This window comes from Artemia sp. Qi Xiang Cuo, chromosome 1, assembly GCF_049724085.1.
Source record: "Artemia sp. Qi Xiang Cuo chromosome 1, ASM4972408v1, whole genome shotgun sequence".
Classification (NCBI taxonomy): Eukaryota; Metazoa; Arthropoda; class Branchiopoda; order Anostraca; family Artemiidae; genus Artemia; species Artemia sp. Qi Xiang Cuo.
This window is the reverse complement of record NC_142794.1, coordinates 67,462,443-67,485,718: the sequence shown is the minus strand read 5'-3', so window position 1 is coordinate 67,485,718 and position 23,276 is coordinate 67,462,443. Positions and strand designations below refer to the sequence as shown.

Below are 23,276 nucleotides of genomic sequence, written 5' to 3'. Positions count from 1 at the left end.
ATGAAGAGAGAGCCGGATTTTCCGGTATTATTTAAAAATGATCAGAAATTAAATTTTATATACGGTATAATTTCTGTTTGTTTTAAGTTTTGATGGTGCTCCTTACTTTTAGTTGAAATAATTTGTTTTTTTTAGTTCAATTTCTGATCATTTTAAATAATATCCTGAAATCTGGCTCTCTCTCCATGCAAAATTCTGATACTTGTGTATTATACGCCACTCACTCAAGTTTGCGATGTGTAAAACTCTAGAACAAACCGGTTTCTTTGTTAGTTTCTTCCCTACTTTAGAAACACATTTGGGCTATATATTTGCACATTAGGGGGAGGGGCGGGTAAAGTATAGCGGGTCTGCATTCAAAATGTGCTAGGTACAATTATTCTGGATATTATGAAGTAAGAATTGTTTTCTGGCTTCAAACTGTCAAAATATATTACCGCCACGCCTTATGTGCAAATATACAGCCCAATTTATGTATTTCCTATCTATTCTGTCACTTGTCTTTTTCTTATCTCACGCTAAGCGGAAAGAAACTAACGAAAAAAACGGTTTATTCTTGAGCTTTACACAGCGTAAACTGGAATGAGTCAGGTATAATACAAAAGTACCAAAATTCTTTCCCCTACGAAATGTAAAGGCTTAGAAATAAAAGTAGATTTGTTTTGAGAGAAAGAATTGGAGAAAGTACTAAAAGAGTCAAAAGTAATTAGGGCCCATAATGTGCTGGTGTGGTAAAAGAGTTTTTTTTTAATATAGTAGTTGTGAAGAAATCCACTTTTTCAGAAATCCAATGTCACAAGTTGCAATGGAGTCCTTGCATAATGAGTGTGCATAATGAGCATAAACTTTTTAATCCTTTTTATATCGTTTTGTGTAACATTATCCACCTATCTCTCTTAACTCTTTCAGATTGACTAACCCCTCTCAATTTTTGAACATAATACAAAATTTTTGAACATAACATAATGCAACTATTATGCCGTCTTGCTGCATCTTCTAGATCTTCAGCAATCTCATCCATGACCTCCACTTCACACCTTCATAATTCACATTTTAATACTTTCTCAACTTTCTTTACATTCCTCTTATTTTCATAAAATCTATCTCTCAAACATTTTTCGTAAAACCCCATCCTCTTTTCTGCTAAAGTTAAAGTGTTTTCACAAATATTTCCAGCTGTGTTTCGAACTTTCCTCCCTAAGATACCATCTGCTATTTCACGAACTATTTTCCTTTAACTATTATGGCCATCTACAACATTGTCAAACTCTACACTCTCTAGTTCAATATTCAATTTTTTTCAGATCTCACAAATTATCATCTTGGAGTCTACCAACGTCATAACTTCCAAGAGGGTAGTTACCAGTCCTAAGTTTCAGCTTTAGATTAACCCTGGACATTATTACACGGTAATCTTATCATTTAACATCAATAACAACATTCCTGTACACCCTAGTACCTTTTATCGATTCTGCCAGTCTTCGATTTACAATAACACAATCATTAAGGTTGGCTGTCTTACCATCATGTGAGAACCATGTTAATTTATGGGCCATTTTATGACCAAATACTGTATTTTTATAACAAATACTTAGTTATACCTACAAAATTGTAGCAGTCTGTAACCTTTACTATTTTTATTTCATATACCAAATTTACCTCCGCTAGCATACCCTATATGCCTTTTTCTACCAATCTGGGCATTCAAATCCCCTAATAAAAAAACAAATTATTTTTCACCAGGGATCCTATCTATTTGTCCCTGTTGCTGTAAGTAAAATTCATAAAATTCATCAACCATTTTCTCCAACAGTCGGTTCAACAAGGGCATATGCTACTTTTAGGCGGTAGCCCTACTTGAGTCTGTGGTAATTTATAGTAGGGACCTTATTAATTTATAATAATTTGTAGTAGGTAATTTAGAAGTTAGGGCCGGGTCCCTTTTTCAGAAATCCAATGTCACTTGAGTTGCAATGGGGTCCTTGCATAATGAGGATAAACATTTGAATGGATGATCCTGAGATATTCCCTCAAATAGCCGTGAATTTGAGTAAATAGGGCGAAGGACCACGACCATCTAAGCATCATTGGGTAGTCTATTATATCTTTTATTTTTAAACTAAATGTTGTGCAAGGTGGTTATAACTGGTTAAATTTGTATTGTTGTTTTTTATTACACTATTTTTTATAAATAGTTTTTTTTGAGTGAATTACAGTGTGCAGAGTTCTTTTGCCCACGAAAAGAGTGTGGACATTGAATTTGACTTCTTACATTTTAATTTAACCAACAGACCAGAAATGGGTATTTCTTTCTGCCCTGTTTCTTTTTGAGAAGCGTGTTAAATTCATAAGTCACAACAGTCTTGCCTGATACCTGCTATTCATAAGCAATTATTTACGTAAGCTCAATATTTTTGGGAAAGGAGCCATTTTGCTCATATACTGATCTAACTATCAGAAGAAAAGGTGGATTTCTTAGCTTTAAGGGGATTTTCCACGTTGAGAATTTTCTGGAGGGGGGAGGGAGATCCTCGGGGTGTGCCTTTCCGGTTGATATTTTACACTGGGATAATTCGCCAAAATTCATATACGAAGTTCTTTTTATTTGTCTTATTTGCCTTTGCCGGCTAAATTTAACATATGGAGATGGTCCGGAAAAAATATTCAGCGGGTTTGGAATTACCTGGAGGATTTTTCCATGGGAGGGTGAATTTTCCACGGGAGAGACTTTCCACTGTGGATGGGGTATTCCCTGGAAAAATTTCCCACGGAGGATGGATTTCCGAAATGATTTGAAAAATGATCAGAAATTAATATATTTTCCAATTTCAAGTATGCTAAGGAGAACTTTCAGGGGGAATCGTCTGCAAAAAATGTTCCTATACGATTTTCAGCGAGGATGAAATTGTCCGGGGGAATTTTAAGGCGGGGGGGGGTATTTTACATGGGAGGAACTTTACTTTGAGAAATTTTCTGTGGGGGGGGGGGTGGATTTTCCATGGAGGGGAGCTGGATTTTCCCGAATTATTTGAAAAAAAAATCAGAAATTAAAGGAAAAAAAAAATTTTCAACTGAGAGTAAAGAGCAACATTAAAAGTTAAAAGGAACGGAAGTAACTCCGTATATGAGGTAGATTGCCAAAGCTCAACCTTTTCGGCCAACCATCTAGGACCAAACAAGAAGCAGATGTCATCCGCAAAAGGGATGGGAAGAGGCTGTAAGTAAGGATTCGAGTAAAATTGGAACTTTTTAGGAGGGTGTAAAGAGAGCGACTTTGAATAGATTGAGATGGAGGAAAAGTGTGCGAAGCTGTATTGGCCTCAAGTGGCTTGGTGCTGTGGTGAGTTAGCAGTAATATTAGAAGTAAAGGACATTGAAACATTAGTTTTTATCTTTGAAGGTTGATACCACTGCTTGCTTGTGTAAATTATATGAATCCTAGCTTAAGATGATAGAGCATGTACTCGCTTGCTGTCATTTGTGACCCTTGGCAACCATGTTTTGGGGTCTTGATGTCTTCCAGAGTATATTCTTTCAGTTTTTTGTGTGTACAATTATGTCGTGTGTGAATAGTGCATGAATACTTGGACGGCTGAGCGAAGGCCAAGAAATAAAATCAGTCGATGTAATACAACTTTTAATTTTTATATTTTTGGATATACTCGGCAATTCTTGCTACAAAGTTAGAAGACATTCCATAGCAAGAACTTTAAGCAGCACTTTTGCCTTTATAAACTTCTTTCTCTGGCTCGCAAAATTACCTCACAATCCATCTTGTGTGGTTTTTTTTGGTTGTATTGTTTTAGTGGAACTCTAGCTAAAGATCGTCTACAGACTGACTCGTCTTGAATCCTTTCGTCTAGATACTGCCTGTATTCGACTATATTCTATAGCTATTTTCGGAGATTTTGTTTTAACGACCTTTACAAGTGGTCGAATTTTATAAGGTTTGTCATGACACAGGTAGTTTGTTGGAAGCTGCTATAAATCATTGCTATGAAGATGGAGGAGCATTGATTTTCTCAAATTGGCTAAAAAAGTTTTGAACAATTTTGATTAATAAACTTTTGCTAATATGTTAATTACTATATATCTAGATAAAAAAGAAACCAAGGGGGGAGAGATAAAAGAGTTATTGAGAGGAAAATGAGAGATTTAGCACGATGGCTATCAAACGCAATAGGCTTGCACATTCAGAAAATAGCTACTTGATTTTTGTACTTCTGCTGGATGGGGCCACCAGGAACAACAATTGAACGAGTAGAGAATGCTGATGATTGTGTAAGCGGTGGAAAAAAACATATTATATGATTCCTTAGACTATTCACCATTTGTTCATGCAGAAACCAGACTGAAGAATCTCTTGCCTTTAGCGTAAAAACGGGTACGTTAGTGTAGCAACAAAGATGAAAGCATTATTAATTTACTCTAAAATTTCAATTATTCCAGTCCTATATGTTATGTTTTAAGATCAGCTCTAACTTCAGTTTCACCAACGACATTGAGGCTTGGGATTTGATTCGGCAAACAAAATCGTAATTAAAACTTTGGCTTAATTTTGCATATACAATTTCTCAACTGGAACCCGTTTGATTTGACCCCAAATGTTGCTCCCAAACCAGCGAGAAACACAGAGAAAAAAAGAACTTCCTTCTCTGTCAAGCAAACGTCCTACAAGGAGCAATCAGGCTTTGCGCTCCTTGCGCTCTAAGCAACAGGTAAATAGAGCAAAGGGCGAAAAGGCAGGGCTAAATTGCATCCCTTTCGGACGTAAGCTTAAAAAATTTAGGTTATTGACTTTCACAAAAATAAACCACTGGAACAAGAGTAAGCTTTTTAAATGGTTTTTTAGGATAGTAGTCGGTCTCTTTTTTCTTTCTTTTCTTTTTTTTGTGACAAACGAAAGAAAATGACAGGAACCTACTGAGTTGCAGGTATACGTCTTGAATTGAGTTTCTGTATACCAAATCCAGCATCGTTGGATCTGAAAGCAATGGCACATGCATTTTTGCCACTTTTGATGCAAATTCGGTAAGCCTGGTTGTTGTAATATTGTCCACCATCAAAATTGAAGCTTTTGAGCACTCCTCTTCCTTCTGTAAAATACTGAGCACAACCAGCAGGTGCTGTAAAAATGAAAATAATTTGCGTCATTAATTAATTCAGTTTATGTTTAAAGCAATGATTCTTCGTGAAATCTGTTAGTATCTATAGATAACACTCGAGTATATAACCATGAACTGATAATAGTCCCCAATTATATATATATATATGCATGTTTGACTGCATACGCACATAATTTAAAAAAAAACCTACTTTTACATCAGTTCAGTGTGTGACATATATTTTTTCATTATTCACAAAATATGAGTTTTTTCTTTGTTGCTAATAGTAGAGTTTGTATTCAGTTACGTGAAAAACGGTTTTATTCTTCATTTCTGGTTTGAACCTTGGTTATATTCTCTCATTATTATTTTTTAGCTTATAATTATAACGACAATTGTGCCCCTTACAAGTCACACTTAAAAAAATTGTATAATAATTATTATTAGTAAGAATTTACAACCCATCAAGAGACTTAAAATACAAAAAACAGAACAGCTTTTTGTGAACTCCATGATATTAGTGGACCAGTGACTCAATTGGCCCTTTCTTAAATATGTCCTTGGACCTAGTCCCCGCCACCAATACTGTAAACCCTTTTAAACTGCAAACACTGTTAACACTGTTAACCCCTAAAACTCTAATCGTGGATAGTTCGATTATTAAACTTGCACTAATAAAATCACAGTGTAAAACCGGCACTATTTATTGTCACTTTTTTTTGGCTTTTATACGCGGATAAAACAATACAGCGGCTATTAATTTGCATAGTCTCTGTTATAAAAAAAAGCCAAATTTGAAAAACAAATAGCTACAAATTAAAGAAAAGCTAACTGTGAGAACAGTTGAGTGATTATTGGGCTAACTCCCAAATGCTTGGTAACAGTGACTTAATTTTTTTGTCACACGAAGTTTGATTATCCGTTAGGAAAGTTATTGCTTGGGAAAATTACTTACTTCTTCAATAGTAACGATAAAATTTTTGTCTAGGTAGTTCGCTCTCGTTCACTCGTTAACGTTTGCCTGGTTCTCCACCATAAATATAAGTCATTGGGCATTACAACTTGCAAAATTTTTGCCAAACCATGAAAATCAGCAAAGAGTACAATATCATAGAAACAGTCATGTTAGATTGGTAATTTTTTGTACGGGTTCACATATGGTAGTGATGAAATGTCTTATTATAGCATCAAATATACAACAACTACTACTGCTACTAATACTAACAAGTCACCGCAGCACCAAGCCTTCTGAGACCAACAAAGCTACGTATGCTCGTCCTCCTCAATCTATTCAAACCTTCCCTCTTTACTCCCTCCCGGGAAGTTCCTATTTCCCTTAAATGTTTGCTTATGACATCCTCCCATCCCAACCGAGGACGACCTACTTTCCGTTTAGCCCTTGAGGGCGGGCCAAAAAGGACAATCTTTGGCAAGATGTCACCCCTCATTCGCAGAAAGTACCCTAGCTATTTCAACCTTTCTCTCATTATAGCCCTAGAAGGTGGGATTGAACTATACTCTTCGTACAGCCTACTGTTTAAAATATGATTACCCAAAAAACAATCCGTAAGCAATTTCTTTTGAAGGGTAAAATGCATTTACCCAAAACAATCCGTAGGTAATTCCTATGGAAAACATTTAGCAAATCTTCTTCCGTTTTCCAGAGTGCCCAAGCTTAGTCTGTAGACTTATCTTCCTATTCTCTCACATTTTTTTTCAACTGTGAAAAAAACCCTGAGCCTTGGCTATTCTACTTTTATCATCTTCACTGCACCCACCATCTTTACTAATAGTACTACCAAGATAAGTGAAGCTGTCCACTTGATCGATGTTTCCGTTAACCAACGTCATCTTTTCATCTTTACTTATTTTGAGGCTTAGAGACAGTCAGAGACAAATCCTTGCTTGGCCATATGGGCATAAGAGCTTTGAAACTGGAACTCACGAAGGCGAGACGTCTTTTAATGTCTTTTGAGTGACTGTTGTCACTGGTGATCAAACTACCGAGGTTAGGTAGTTCGCCGACCCACTTGATACTCTCTCCATTAAGTTTCATGTCTGGCTTAACTGTATTCAGCAGCTTTCGTGAGCAGCACATAGCCTTTGATTTTGATGCATTTATGACCATTCCAAAAGAACTAGTGGCTTCGAGGACGTCGTTAGCAACGGCTTGTAGATCCTTGGGTGTTTCAGCCATTTCACTGATATCATCGGCGTAGGCTAGCTTATCTGTCTGAACGCCCCCTATATGTGCACCGTAAGTTGTTTCCACCAGGGATAAGACTGCTGTGCTGAAGAGGTTAAACAGCTCTGGAGACATGAGGCATCCTTGAAGGACACCTGCGGACGTCTGGAAACTTTCAGTGAGATCTTCATTAGTCATAACGCGACTCCCAAATTTGGAGTACATATATTTGATAAGGTCGACTATGTTTCGTGGGATTCCGTAATGGAGGATGATATGCCATAGGCCATTTGTCCAAATAAGGTCAAATGCTTGCCTAAAGTCGATGAAGAGCTGATACAGGTCGCGACCGAATTTTCTCTAAAATCTGGCGCACAGGGAAAAGTTGGTCAACAGTCGATCTCCCAGGGCGAAAACCGGTTTGGTATTCTTGGATGACTAAGGACGACACGGCTATGATCCGTTGAAGTATAATTTGGTTGAAGATTTTGGCAGTTTGACTTGTTAGGCTAATAGGGCGGTAATTATCACATATCTCCTTTGACCCTTTCTTGTGTAGCGGAACAATTGTGACCTCGCACCAAGAAGTTCGGAAGTTACCCTCTTGCCAGGCAGCGGACACGATCTTGTGGAAAAGATCTATAAGTGGTTCACACCGGAGTTCAGGTATTCAGGTAGAGGTGCTGAAATACTTCTTATTCACAAGTAATGAATTTTATCTTCCCATGAACTAAAAATGAATTTGCAAATTGAACAGAGGATAAATACCCATCTGAGAAAAGTTTCTCACTATTTAGTTAAATTGAAAAAGTACAAGCTATACCCTGTCTTCATTTTTTATTTAAGTTTCCAATATGGCTTCTTGCAACTAAGATAATGAACGAAGATGGTTATTTTGACAGCCAAATGAAAAGGATATGGGACGATTTTATGATCAAGAAAAGGTGGAAATATTGCCCCTGCCTTTATGTGTGGCGCAATATCAAAAATTGACTTTTCTAAAAGTAGCCGATTTACTTTTCTCTAAAAAAACTCATTTTGTGGAAAAAGTTTTTAAAGTTAATTCTAAAAGCAACCGGTATAGTTCCTTTACCGACATTAAGCTGAACGTCGGCCATGAAAACATGCCATTTTATAAAGCAAACAGATATTCTTATTCGCTACTACTGATTGAATAAACATTTCTTTATCCTTCGTAGATTTGTTATAGTCTTAATCCTAGACAAAGTGTAAGAAAAAATTAAAATTTGGAAATATAGCTGTTTTAAAGGATATGCATTAGGAAAGTATATTTTCACAAAAAATAATGTATTGAAAGCTATTTTACATGACTATTTAGCTCATTAAATTTATTTTAAATACAATCCAAGACTGAACTTTCTGGATTTATGGTAGAAATTTAATCACTTATTAGTTTTTGTCTAGCTGATTGTAAAGCCCTTCCTTAGAATTAGACATCGTTCCTCTTCGGATGCTAGTTGGAAATCGAAGTGCAAAAAGTAGCCTGTCAAACGACCCCATTTTCGTATGAATTGATTATTTTTAATGGCTAATCTTGTTGTAAGGAATTATGCCTAGTTTCATTAATGAGTCTATTTTACAATTGAGACTGAGCTCACCTTCCAGATGACTTTTCTTGAAACACTCAATTTGACGTACAAGCATTCCATAACGATAAAGATATCCAGAGGGCAATGTAACCACAGTTAAATCGACGTTTCGGGGAACTCCATCCTCTTTGTTCTCTTCAAGTTCAATGTAAACTAAAAAGAAAAAAAAATATAAGATCTGCTACAAACGAATCCCCACACCACACTAGCAATGAAAAACCCCCAATTTTTCTCCATTGCTAAGAATTTTAAAAAGTTTTTCAAGCAGCACAATTCAAATCGTAAACCAATTACCCAAATTATGAGTAATTTCCTTAGATTCAGTGGATAAGAGCTGAGATACTGTAATCAGGATTGCCAACTTTTTTGTCCATGAATAAGTTCCCTAAGCATCCAGAAATGTGTCATTTTTAACCGAATTATGTCCAAAATATGTCCATATTCAAATATCGAAAACTATTTTTTCTTACGACTTGTGTTATTCACCAAAAAAGATTTGTAAACTACTTTCAAAGCGAGTAGCTAACATACAATATAATGAAACAAAGTGCATTAAATACAGTATAAAACGTAAAAAATTAATAGAAAGTAATACTTAAGTAGATTTAGTACTAGATCAGCCTCTTTAGCACTGCTTTGATGAAAAATTACATTTTGTATTGCAAAAATATATTTCAAATTTCTAAAATGTGTCCCTTATTTGTCCTATTACGTCATTGTGTCCCGGCACATAGGAACAAATATGTCCAGTTGGCAATCCTGACTGTAATGTTAAATAGTTCATGCCAAGGAACTACACTAAAGCTAAAGTTGGTTCTTCGTTATCCGGATCGAGGCTCTTTGGATTTGAAGTCGTGGCAGAAGCTTCTGAGCATTAAATAAAAAAAACAAGTTTTTTTAACTGAAAGTAAGGAACAACGTTAAAACTTAAAACGAACAGAAATTATTCCGTATATGAAAGATGCTGTCCCCTCCTCAATGCCTTGCTCTTTACGCTAAAGTTTTTTATTGTTTAAAAAAATAAGAGCTGTGAAAAAGTCAAACTTCAGCGTAAAGAGCGAGGCGTTGAGGAGGGGACAGCCCCTTTCATATACGGAATAATTTCTGTTCATGTTAAGTTTTAACGTCGTTCCTTACTTTCAGTTAAAAAACTTGTTTTTTTTATTTAATTTTTGAACATTTTTGAATTAATGCAGGTTTTGATTTTGGCTTCCCGTACATGAATAAATTAAACAAAATTTGCATATTAATTTTACTTTTATTTGGTTAAATGGCTTTCTCGAAACTTGTTTAATTTTATTTACGAACGTTTTTATTATTAATAAATATACGCAACTTAAGAATTAACTTATGTAGCGACCTTATATATTCATATTCTTTAAGGTGTAAATTTGGGGGCTCACCCCCTAGTCAATACGTCTCTAATTAAGTTAAAGTTTGAATTTTGGTCCAATTCTTTAAAAATGACCCCTTAATCACAAAGGCCGTTATTTAGAATAAATATATATTATTAAAGTACTAAAAAATCTTTGGCTTAAAGAGCGAGGAATTGACTAGGGGGTTAACCCAATCATACACGTAATATTTTCTGTTCGTTTTAAGTTTTGATGTTACTCTTTATTTTCAGTTGGAAAACTTGTTTTTTTTATATAATTTCTGATCTTTATTTAAATAATGCTGGGAAATCCGGCGCCCCTTCATAGCAATGTCCCTTCTCCCATGAAAACTTCCTTCATGGTAATATCCTCCCACATAATCCCCGCCCCACTCCCCCCCCACTACCAGAAAAAGTCCCCACTGAAAAAGTCTGTATACTTCCCAATAACCAATATTATCTGTTAACGTTGTGTAAATTTCTTAACTTTCAGCCCTCGCCTCTGGGACTTGGGGGAATTAAGTCATCCTAAAAGACATAGTTATCATATTTTCGACAATGCCGAACAAAATGGATGTCTCAAAATTTTGATCGGGTGACTTTGGGAAAAATGAGCGTGTGAGGGGGCCTAGTTGCCCTCCATTTTTTGGTCACTTAAAAAGGGCACTAGAACTTTTATTTTTGTTTAAATGAGCCCTCCCACGATATTCTAGGACCACTGGGTCGATACGATCACCCCTGGAAAAAAAAAGAAAAAAAAAAAACAAATAAACCCGCATCAGTGATCTTTCTTCTGGCAAAAAATGCAAAATTCCGCATTTTTGTAGATAGGAGCTTGAAACCTCCGCAGTAGGGTTCTCTGATACGCCGAATATGATGGTGTGATTTTCATTAAGGTTCTATAACTTTTATGGGGTGTTTCTCCCTTTTTGCGAAAATCAGCCATATTTTCTCAGGCGCGTAACTTTTTATAGGTAGGACTAAACTTGATAAAACTTATATATTAGAAATCAGCATTAAAATCTGATCCTTTTGGTGTATCTATTGGTATCAAAATTCCGTTTTCAACAGTTTCGGTTACCATTGAGCCGGGTCGCTCCTTACTTACAGTTCGTTACCACGAACTGTTTGATAGATAGATAATTTATTAGTGACTGAACCGGAAAACCGGTATTTCACATCTACAACTACAAAAACTGTAAAATACTAAATAGAGAGAAATAAACACACAAAAAACCAGAAAGGAGAAAAAAGTTTTCGAACTAAAAATAAGCATATCACTTTAGAAACCAACTATGAACATCGATCAAATCGGGCCGTATCAATAAAAAATTGAATCACTAGAGAACGAGTAAGTTTACAAACACTAAGCAAATACAAATCTAAAGGAAAGAAGATTAACAATTAGGTTCCCAAGAAATTTACACGTATTTAAAGAGGAAATCTCAATCGCTAATCTTGGGGCCTAGGAAAATCAATATAGTAATGTAGATGACGTGATAGTTTTGCTATGCATACAGGTTCAATATTTGATAAAAACATGTACGCTAGGAAAATAGGATTCAATAGTATACATGGAAGAAAACAGGGGAATAATTTACGTTTATTTGTTACCTCCCCCTCCAAAGTTCCTAAAATGGGCATATATTATAATGTATTTGCTTTTTTTGTTTAAATTTATTGTGAAATTGTTTAATGAAATAATTTATCTATTTGAAGTCATTAGATTTAACATTTATTTCTGTTAGAAAGTATCGATGGCTACTCCATCAAACAGTTCGTGGTAGCGAACTGTGAGTAAGGAGTGACCCGACTCAATAGTAACCGAAACTCTAAAAAACATAATTTTAATACCAATAGATGCATCAAAAGAACGGAATTTTTATGCTGATTTCAAATATATAAGTTTCATCAGGTTTAGTTTTACCCATCAAAAGTTACGAGCCTGAAAATATTTGCCTTGTTTTCGAAAAAAGGAGGAAACACCCCCTAAAAAAGTGATAGAATCTTAATGAAAATGATACCATCCGATTCAGCGTACCAGAAAACCCTACTGTAGTGGTTGGAAGCTCCTATCTGCAAAAATGTAGAATTTTGTATTTTTTGCCAGAAGAAAGATCACGGATGCGTGTTTATTTGTTTGTTTTTCCCAGGGGTGATCGTATTGATCCAGTAGTCCTAGAATATCGTGAGAGGGCTCATTCATACGGAAATTAAAAGTTCTGGTGCCCTTTTTAATTGACCGAAAAATTGGAGGGCAACTAGGCCCCTCCCACGCTCATTTTTTCTCAAAGTCACTCGATCAAAATTTTGAGACAGCCATTTTGTTTAACATAGTCGAAAATGTAATAAATATGTCTTTGAAGATGACTTAATCCCCCACATCCCCCGCGGGAAGGGCTGCAAGTTATGAACTTTGACCATTGTTTACATATAGTATTGGGAAGTATACAGACATTTTTAGGAGGGATTTTTTCTAGTGGGGAGGTCGGGGGAGGGGATTACGTGGGAGGATCTTTCCATGGAGAATGTTTTCATGGCGGAAGGAAAATTTATGTGAAGGGGGCACCGGATATCCAAGCATTATTTAAAAAACGATCAAAAATAAAATAAAAACAAGTTTTTTAAACTGAAAGTAAGGAGCAACATTAGAAGTTAAAATGAACAGAAATTGTTACGTATATGAGGGGGTTTGCCCCCTAGTGAATACCTTGCTCTTGACACTAATTTTTTTTTTTTTAGTACTTTCAAAAGAGCTATCTGTTCTTATTAAACGGCCTTTGTGATTCAAGGGTCATTCTTAAAGAATTGGAACAGAATTTGAACTTTAGCGTAAAAAGCGAGGTATTGACTAGGGGTCAAAGCCTTCATATACGTAATAAAAATATAAAAATATACGAATATAGAAGTTCTTTACGTAAGTTAATTCGTAAATTACATCAGAACAAAATTTCGAGACAGCCATTTGGCAAAAAAAAGTAAAATTAATATGCAAATTTTGTTTTAATTATTCATGTACGGTGAGCCAAAATCAAAGCTGCATTAATTCAAAAACGTTCAGAAATTAAATAAAAAAACAAGTTTTTTTTAACTGAAAGTAAGGAGCGACATTAAAACTTAAACGAACAGAAATTATAAAGAGCGAGGTATTGACTAGGGGGCAAAGCCCTCATAAACGTAATAAAAATATATGAATATAGAAGTTTGTTACGCAAGTTAATTCTTTAGTTACATCAGAACAAGTTTCGAGAAAGCCATTTGGCCAAAAAAAGTAAAATTAATATATAAATTTCGTTTTAATTATTCATGTACGATGAGCCAAATTCAAAGTTGCATTAATTCAAAAACGTTCAGAAATTAAATAAAAAAAACAAGTTTTTTTTTTAACTAAAAGTAAGGAGCGACATTAAAATTTAAAACGAACAGAAATATTCCGTATATGAAAGGGGCTGTTCCCTCCTCAGCGCCTCGCTCTTTACACTAAAGTTTCACTCTGTCTCACTACTTTATTTTTTAAAACAATAAAAAGCTTTAACATAAAGAGCGAGGCGTTGAGGAGGGGACAACCCCTTTCATATACGGAATAATCTCTGTTCGTTTTAAGTTTTAATGTCGCTCCTTACTTTCAGTTAAAAAAAGTTGTTTTTCTTTATCTAATCTGATATAAGCAACCCCGTAGCCATAATTGTTAGTCCTTATGACCGTTTCGAACAAAATGGCTTTTCAAAATTTCTATCGGTGTTAAGAAGGCATCTAAGCGGGCAATAGGGGGAAGGCTGGTTGCCCTCTAATCACTTTTTAACATCTCATCGAAATTTTCTGAAAGTTTCATCCTAAGCCCTTCTGGAGACTCCGGATCTAATAAGCCCCCTATTTCCGAGTAACCAACCTTATATATGAACAGCAGGCAACTTTCATAACTCACAACCTTTTCCCCAGATGCTGTGGGGGGAGGGGCTATTGCATCCCTGGTGGCTTATTGATTTTATCTTTAGACTATTTTGAACAAGAAGGTTATTTAAAAAAATTTTGTTGGATTTTGTTTGGGGGAGGACAGCTAAAGAGGGCATGGAAAAGGCTGGTTAACCTCCAACTAATTTTCAACATCCCTCTCAATGTGCCCTGAAAATTGCAACTTAATGCTCTCAGACGTTGTGAAGATAGTGCGCATACGACTTTTTGATAAAAATGATGCACATGGTGTCTTTTGGTTTAGTTTAACATACCCTCTCATTATTCCCCAACATTTCATCTTAATTCTCTTAGTCTTTTCAAACACACCAAAAATCAAACATTCCCCCTTTTCCTATTCATAAATCCGGCATCTAAACAACAGGCAAATTGCATAATTTACAATCCTTGATCCAGGGCTGTGAGGGGCATGGCATCCCAGGAGTCATAGATATTAGACCTTTTTAATATTGTGAACAAAATGGCCTTTTCAAAATTTTACCAGTATTGAGGGGAGGGGGCACCTAACAAAGGCAGAGGGGGGATCCCTCCGATCACTCTTCAAATGTTGATCATATTTATTTTGAGAAAAATGGTGTTGGAGGAGTATCAAATCGAGCCTCCTCCGAAGTTCATACAACCACCCTTTCCATATGAAATTTCTCTGGGGTCAAAAAACATAATACGCTGAAGCCATATGGCTCTTTACTATAGGCAACGCTAGAAGCTTTGTTTCTCATAATACTTATCAAACGATCACAGGATTAAGACTGATGAGTAGTCACTTGAAAAATTATGATTATTTAATGAGTTATGATTAATTCTCTTGAGCTTCTTTGGTAAAGATCCAATGTTCTCAACAAGCTTAATGGGCAACATTTGTGTTATCATTTTTCAAAGAAAACGGAGTCAGACGATTGCCAACACAGAATCAATCGGTGACCAAAAATTGCTATGTTGGCTAAGTGTGAAAGGATTTTTTTAAATATGAAAATTTATGGTTAACGTAACATGTCTGAACCACTTTGCATAGACAATTAAGCCACGTGAAAGCCGCTGAAGACTCTTCCCGGCTAAATTGCGTAAGCATAGAATCTTATGAAATTGATTTCGACAGATTGCCCGGAGCGGGAAGTGTTTTATTTATATGATGTTAAACGTTTAATGTGAAAATGATTTATAATAGCTTTGTCTATGATATCCTCTGAGTTGCTGCTTTTGGTCGATAGTGACCATATTAGATATTTGTGGCGCTGCGTCTAATTGGTCGTTCCAGTGCTTCACTATTTAAAAGAAACACAAATTGTGCATATCGTAAGCTGCCAACGGTGAAAATTGAAAACAGTTAAATTTGGATTGCATGCAAAAAGATGTAGCATTTACTGTAAAATTTTACAAAATTAGTGCTATTAAGATAACTTAGTATTAAAATAGCGTTGTGTAGACAAATTTTATGTAGATGATTAATTTAAAAAAAAAAATTTTTGTTACGGAAAAAAAAGAGCAAAGTTGAATCTCAAATCGAACAAAAATCATAATATGTGTAGCAATAATTATTGCCTCGCATATTACGCAGGGTAGGCTATGTCTACAATATTAGAAACAGACTCTTAATATTTTCCAAAAACAACAGGCATATCACATATCGACAATTTTTTTAATGCATATCGTAAACTGCCATCGGTAAAAATTGAAAACAGTTAAACTTAGATTGCATGCAAAAAGATGTAGCATCCACTGTAAAATTTTACAGAATCAGTACTATTAAGATAATTTAGTATTAAAATAGCATTGTGAACACAAATTTTATGCACGAAAGTAAAGAGCAAAGTTGAATTTTAAATCAAGCAAAAATTATAATATGTGAACCAATAATTATTAAATAGCATAATACAACATTGAAAATAAACATTGCAGTAAAATTAAATTTCGAACTGATGAGCTTACAGTAATTACTGTTATTATATACCATATATTCAGTTTAATTTTATTAGTTCTTTCAAGGATTCATCAAGACAAATATAGTTTTACTCTAAACAAGAGTTTGGATACTGCCCCCTTCCTTAACTGTAAAAGTCTAAAGCCTAGAAGACACATTTTCTTTTCCAGTTATTATAGCATTAGGAATTAAAAATTAAAATTACAGTGAAATAAAGTCTTGAACAAATGAGCCTTCAACTATATCATTATATATCAACTATTCAGTTTAATTTTTAATGGTTCTTTCCAAGACTGTTCAAGACACATATAAGTTTCAGGAAAGCACAAATGACGCAGAAGGTTTTAGACTTTTACAGTTAGGGAAGGACGCAGTACGCAATATTAAATTTAGTTTTTACTCGTTTTAGATATATTTATTCACTTAAATCAGTACTGGGTGTATTTTGTTTGTTATGACTGTTAATTTAACTTATGTTCGTTTTGGGTTTCATTTATACTTCAATAGTAAAAGATTTTTGTTCGTTTTTAGCTTAATTTGCATATTCAGTTTAAACTTTTTTCATTTTAAGGTTTACTTGTTCATTTATGTTAGTACCTGTTGCATGTATTTTTGCTATGACTGTTTATTTAATTTCTGTTCGTTTTGGGTTTCATTTATTCTTGAATAGTAATTCTGGTCGTTTTAAGTTTAAATTATTCTAGCTTTTAATTTCTTCTAATTTGAAGTTTAATATGGCCTTTACTTTTGTTTGAAAAACTTCTTTTTCAGAAAGTTTTTTTAATTAGTTTTTGTTTGTTTTTGATAGCCAAAGTTCCAAGTTTTTCAAAATTACTTATTACAAAATACTTTTTTTTTATATATCGAGATATTTAAAATTTTTAAATGCATTCTAGTATTTCATTGAGTAATTTAGTTTCGGATTAAAATATCTTAATTTTTTTTGGGGGGGGGGGGGCATGGAGGGACAGGGGTCAGCTCTCGTAAGTTTTGGAATAAATTATCGTTAATAATTTTCTTTTGTGGGGGAGGGGGTCGGTCAATGGAGGGTCAGGGATCAGCTCCCATAAGGTTTTGAATAAAATATTGTTAATATTTTTCTTGGGGGGGGGGAAGGGGTCGGGCCATGGAAGGAGGTCCAGGGGTGAGCTCCCAGGATGTTTGGAATAAAATATCACTAATAGTTTTATTTGGGGATGTGACAATGGAGGGAGGGCCGGGGGTCCGCTTCCATGATTTATGGAATGAAATATCAAGGAGGCACACTTGTGCCTCTATAAAGAGGCGACCCACCACAATGTTAAGCGATTTCAGGTCCTAGAGGTCGCAGAGAGATGGCGGTAATTGCATTTTGTAGCCCAAGCTCAAACTAAGAAACTTGCAAAATTTCATCCTCCTCCGACTTTATCTTCAGGGGGTAAACTGGGCCGGAAGTTTGGACCCTCCCACCGCAGCCCCCCTTTATCGTTGTCCGATTGTGCTGAAATTTAGAGGTTAAGCTTTCCTAGAGCTCGGGAGCTTATTCTTGAATTTTCCGCTCACTCCAATCACTCCTTCCCAGTTTTCAAAAAACCACATATAGCCACTTAAAATTCATCTCTTTTTTTTTGTTAGCCACGCCTACAGGCCACAGTTGGCAACGGATCCGGTTGAATGAGGACTCATTCGAAGCAGAATTCGACCTGTTAGGGCCTTTTGATACTGTCAGACCGAAAAAATTATCCCCCGAATTTACATTTACGAAAAACCTCGTTTTCCTATATTAGCCCATGTTAATTTTTCCCCCCCCACCCCCCCCGTTAACATTGTCTGATCGGGCTGACATTTAGAGGATAAGCTTTCCTGGGGCCTGGGAGCTTATCGTCGAAATTTCAGCTCAATCTGATCACTCCTTCCCTGTTTTCCAAAAACCACATATCAAGATTTTTGGGAATTTGCTTGCGTCGAAAATACCTTCTATTTGCTAAACAACAATTACTATTGTGTTTGTATAGTCCAGCGGCTAAGATTTCAGACTTTCAGGCGGAAAACTCGGGTTCGATTCACCATCAGAGCAACTTTTTTATATACTTTGAAAAGAAACTCAGTTTCTTTTTTAAATTATTTGAAAAAAATTACGTTTTCTAAAGAGTTAAAGAGGCTGAGTTACAAGGTCGACCCTTAAAACGTACAGGGATTAGGAGGCACAGTTGGGGGGCTGTTAAAGAGGCTGAGTCACAAGTTCGAACCTTAAAACGTACAGGGATTAGGAGGCACCCTGTACGACGTGATTTGAGTATTCAGGAATTAAAAGCCTTAACACAAGAATGTTCAAGAGCGGGGGGTTTGGGGGGCGGAAGCCCCCAACTTTAACTCCTGACACGATCAGCTAACAGTTAGTCAAGCAATAATAAGTAATAAACTGTACAAAAACGTGCAGAAATTATTTGAAAAAAACTACGTTTTCTAAAGAGTTAAAGAGGCTGAGTTACAAGGTCGAACCTTAAAACGTACAGGGATTAGGAGGCACAGTTGGGGGGCTACCACCCCCAAACCCCCGCTTTCGCAGCCTTTAAATATAAAAAAAAATTTCTTTAAACTGAAAGTAAGGAGCGACATTAAAACTTAAAAAGAACAGAAATTATTCCGTATATGAAAGAGGCTGTGCCCTCCTCAACGCCTCGCTCTTTACGCTAAAGTTTTTATTGTTTAAAAAAAGAGTTGTGAGAAAGTCAAACTTTAGCGTAAAGAGCGAGGCGTTGAGGAGGGCACAGCCTCTTTCATATACGGAATAATTTCTGTTCTTTTTAAGTTTTAATGTCGCTACTTAATTTCAGTTTAAAGAAATTTTTTTTTATATCTAAAGGCTGCGAAAGCGGGGGGTTTGGGGGGCGGTCGCCCCCCAACTGTGCCTCCTAATCCCTGTACGGGTTAAGGTTCGACCTTGTAACTCAGCCTCTTTAACTCTTTAGAAAACGTAGTTTTTTTCAAATAATCATTAATAAGCTCTCTATTCTAGGGGGCTGGGCCATGGAGGGAGGGCCCGGAGTCAGCTCCCATTATTCTTGTAATATAATATCGTTAATAAAGTGTTGTTGTTTTTTTTTTTTGGGGGGGGGGGTTGGGGGGTTGGGCCAGGGATCAGTTCTTATAATTAGTGGAATAAAATATCATAAATATTTTGTTTCTTTTTTTTTGGGGAGGGGGGTCAGACCACAAAAGGTGGAACAGGGGTCAGCTCCCATAATTTTTGTAATAGAATATCGTTAATAAGTTTCTTTTGGGGGAAGGGAGTCGATCCACAGAGGGAAGGCTAGGGGTCAGCTCCCATGATTTGTGGAATAAAATATCGTTAATAAGTTTTTAGGTGGGGTTGGGGAGGGCTGGGCTACTTAGAGAGGGCAAGGGGTCAGCTCCCAAGATTTTTTAAATAAACGTCATTACTTTCTTTCATTACTTTCATTTTCTTGGGAGGAGGCGCTATGGAGGGAGATCCAGAGATCAGCTTTTATGATGTTTGGAATAAAATACCTTTTAATTTGGGGGGGGGGAGCGCGCAGGGAGGCCCTGGGGTCAGCTCCCATTATTTTTGGAATAAAATATCGTTAATTTTTTTTTTTTGGGGGGGGGTAGTGTCGGGCAATAGATGGACGCCTTAGAGAGGGATTGCCACCTCTTCCGTAAAAATCTTACATGCCCCCGGAACATAAATTACAACCCTTCCCAGGGCTCTGGAAGTTATGTTGACCCCAAAGTTTTTGTTATCTGATCGTTGGACTATTTCGAACCAAATGGCTATATAAAAATTTCGATCTCCCGCATTTGGGGAAAGGAGGGTATGGGGAGGGGGGGGTGGATGCCCTCCGATCACCTTTTTACTCTTAAAAAGTGAACTAGAACTTTCAATTTCCAGTCAAATGAGCCCCCTCTGAAGTTTTTACGACCGCCCCTTACATAATTCCACTTCCACCCACCCCTATCTCAAAATTTTGATCAGATCCATTTGGGGAGAAAGGGCATTGTGGGGCTCTTTGTCCTTCAAAGTTGAAGGACAGCAGTAGAATGGGGGGTACCAGCGCGGACGGGGCTCCTTATATGGGCATAGAATACTGACGGGGCTCCAAATAAGGGCATAGAGTCCCTGGGGAGAACACGTGGTTAATGGGGTCAATGACCTAAATTTCCAAAGGTCAATGTTGTTGTTGTTTCCGAGACAATTGTCAAGGTCAATGTTGTTGTCGTTGTTGTAAGTGCACGCTCTCAGCGAATGTTATGATCCAGAAATAGTATTTGTTATTGTTTCCGAGGCAATTGTCAAGGTCAATGTTGTTGTTGTTGTTGTAAGTGCACGCTCTCAGCGAATGTTATGATCCACGAATAGTATTTGTTATTGTTGTTGTTTTGGGCATGTACATGCTTGAGAAGAATGTCATGGTGTCCAGAAATAGTATATATTGTTGTTGTTTTGGGCAAATGTTAAGAGTTTCCTGGAAACAGTTAGATCACGTGTTTCCTTCTCAGCCAATCAGAGGGCTTTGTTTACATAATAGCGGTGGAGTGAATATAAAGAAAGGATTTTTGCTATAGTTTTATTAGTCTGTGAATAGAATTCAAGGAGTGAGAAGAAGAACAGTTTGACTTTACTCATTTGGATATATATTTGTGACGGCGATGAGTGGAATGTTTACCCTATTAGAAGTTGATAGTGGAGTTGATGATAATAGTACAAGAGCACCAAGCATTGCGGTGGATATCACGAAAGGATCGCGGCTTTCTCTGGAATGGGATGCAGTATATGCGAGATATGTGATATCCTTGAGCAAATTTAAAATGGAGGATCAATTATGTTTTGCCGCTAAATTTGATATAGCACATGTGAATAGACTTCAATGTGCTTTAAGTGCAATGGTGAAACATATCGAAGACAATAAACAGTATCGCTAATTGTATATGCTCTATATTATTGATGTTGTTGTTGTAATTATTCAATAAAATTGTTTTGAAATCGAAAATGTTTTCTTTCTTTTCTGGTTAGGCTAACGAATCAGGGTCAGTCTAGAGTGAATCCAAAGGATTTACCAGCACTAGTGGTTCACGTCAGATGCCTATACACCGAATAAGAAAAAATGTAAAGTGAAGAATAAAGACACTGTTGTATACATTTTTTTTTATTAATAGACAAATTCACATACATTTTTTTAAAGCACTTTACTCATAGGACACTAAAATCATTTTGATTTATTTTCAAAGACAGCACTTATCACAACGGTTCATTATTCATGACAACTACGATAGGGGTTTTACATCTTCCACACTTCAGACGGAATATATTTGCACATGTACTTATGCTCAACAATTCGAACATTGTAGACCAGAATTTACGACAAAATGGGCTATTCCAAGCCTGAGGGGTATATTTAATAAGAAATTTCAAAGATTTATCCTGAAAGAAGATAAAACAAAATTAGAAGCTATAGGTTCACACAAAGGGTGAAACAGTTTGAGACATTTTAGAGGATGATTTGGGGTGAAACTCTGTGGTCGTTATAATTGATTTTGAAATAAGAAATTTTTAAAAAACATGAAATTTTTTGCAATTAAAAACGAACAAAAATTAATTAAAAAACTTTCCGAAAAATATGTTTTCAAAGAAAAGTAAAGGTCATTTTAAACTTAAGCTCAGCAGATACAAATACCTTTTAAAATTTAAACTCGAAACGACCAGAAATTACTATTAAAGAATAAATGAAACCAAAACGAACAGAAATTAAATAAGCAATCATAGCAAAAAACAAACAACAAATAATAATATAAATGAATAAATAGATCTCAAAGCGAGTAATGCTTAGATTGAATATGAATATCAATCTTAAAATGAAAAAATATTTTCCTATTGAACTATAAATGAAACTTAAAACGAACAGAAATAAAATAAAAAATAAATGCAAACAAACATACTATGGATATTAATGTAAATTAATAAATAAATCTTAAAACGAGTGAAACTTAAATTGAATATACAAATCAAGCTTGAAATGAACAAAAACCCCTCAAACAAGTAAACTTGAACATCCCCCTCCCGTGGCCATAGAAGATAGAAAAGTTCAAGTTCTATTCTGAATTTTACCAAAGAACATAATTCAATTCTAATTTCTCCAGAGAAAATAAAAAGCTTCCACTTCAGGTTACAGATATCTATTTACAGATCTGGATATCTCGTAATGTCTAAGGACTGCTATAAATATTCATTTTTCTAGCAAAAAATATAGTTTATTCTAAACAAATGATACCCACAAATGGATGCGGGCTCGGGGGGTATGGGTCCCACATCTCTGATCGACCTAGACTTACGGTGTAATTAGAGAGAGAGAGAGAGAGAGAGAGAGAGAGAGAGAGAGACAAGGGAACCACAATTAAGATAGAGCGATGAAGAGGGGGGTGGGGGGGGATGATTTTTGAAATTAAATAAATGTAATTTTAATTCTGACATAATTTTACGAGAAATTGTAAATTTTGCTCGAGTGTTACAAGTGTGTTTAAATTTTAGTTCCATGAAGCTAAATCCATTTAACACTTCCTTGGATTTGAAATAGAAAGCTAGAAACGTAAAGTGGGATTTTTGAAAATGCACAAATGTAATTTTTATTTTCTACGACAAATTAGGAATTCTGATTGAATCTTATGATTATGCTTATACTTTAGTTCCATGAAGATAAAGCATGTTGACAATTCCTTAGAGACGACATGTAAACCTAGACATAAAGTAGGATATTCAAAAAATTACAAAATATAATTTTTATTTTTGACTTAATTTTTTAAGAAAAGTCCTAAAGTTAGAAAAAATACAAAATATTCCTTTATTACCTCTGCAATACGGGTAAAAATGAAGAATTCATACACATTTTCAACTAGCTAAGGGTGAGTGTTTTAAATATGAGCCATTCTGTTGCGAAAACACAAAAGTTAGAAAAAATAGAAAATAGACCTTTATTACATCTGCAATACGTCTAAAAATTAAGAATTCATACAAAATTTCAACTAGCTAAGGGTAAGAGTTTTAAATATCAGCCATTATATAGCGATAACACACAAAAGTTAGAAAAAATTCAAAATTTTCCTTTATTACCTCTGC

The 23,276-nt window shown here is 35.6% G+C and overlaps 1 protein-coding gene across 1 annotated transcript in view; it reads right to left on the bottom strand.

Moving 5' to 3' along the window:
- Positions 1-23,276, bottom strand: part of LOC148956627 (uncharacterized) — a 52,534-nt gene that overhangs the window by 7,534 nt on the left and 21,724 nt on the right. Inside the window, exons 2-3 of the mRNA XM_089091480.1 lie at positions 8,910-9,053; positions 4,925-5,126 (exon numbers count right to left, since the gene is read on the bottom strand). Coding sequence (XP_088947606.1) covers positions 4,925-5,126; positions 8,910-9,053 — 346 coding nt within the window. The remainder of the gene's footprint in view (positions 1-4,924; positions 5,127-8,909; positions 9,054-23,276) is intronic.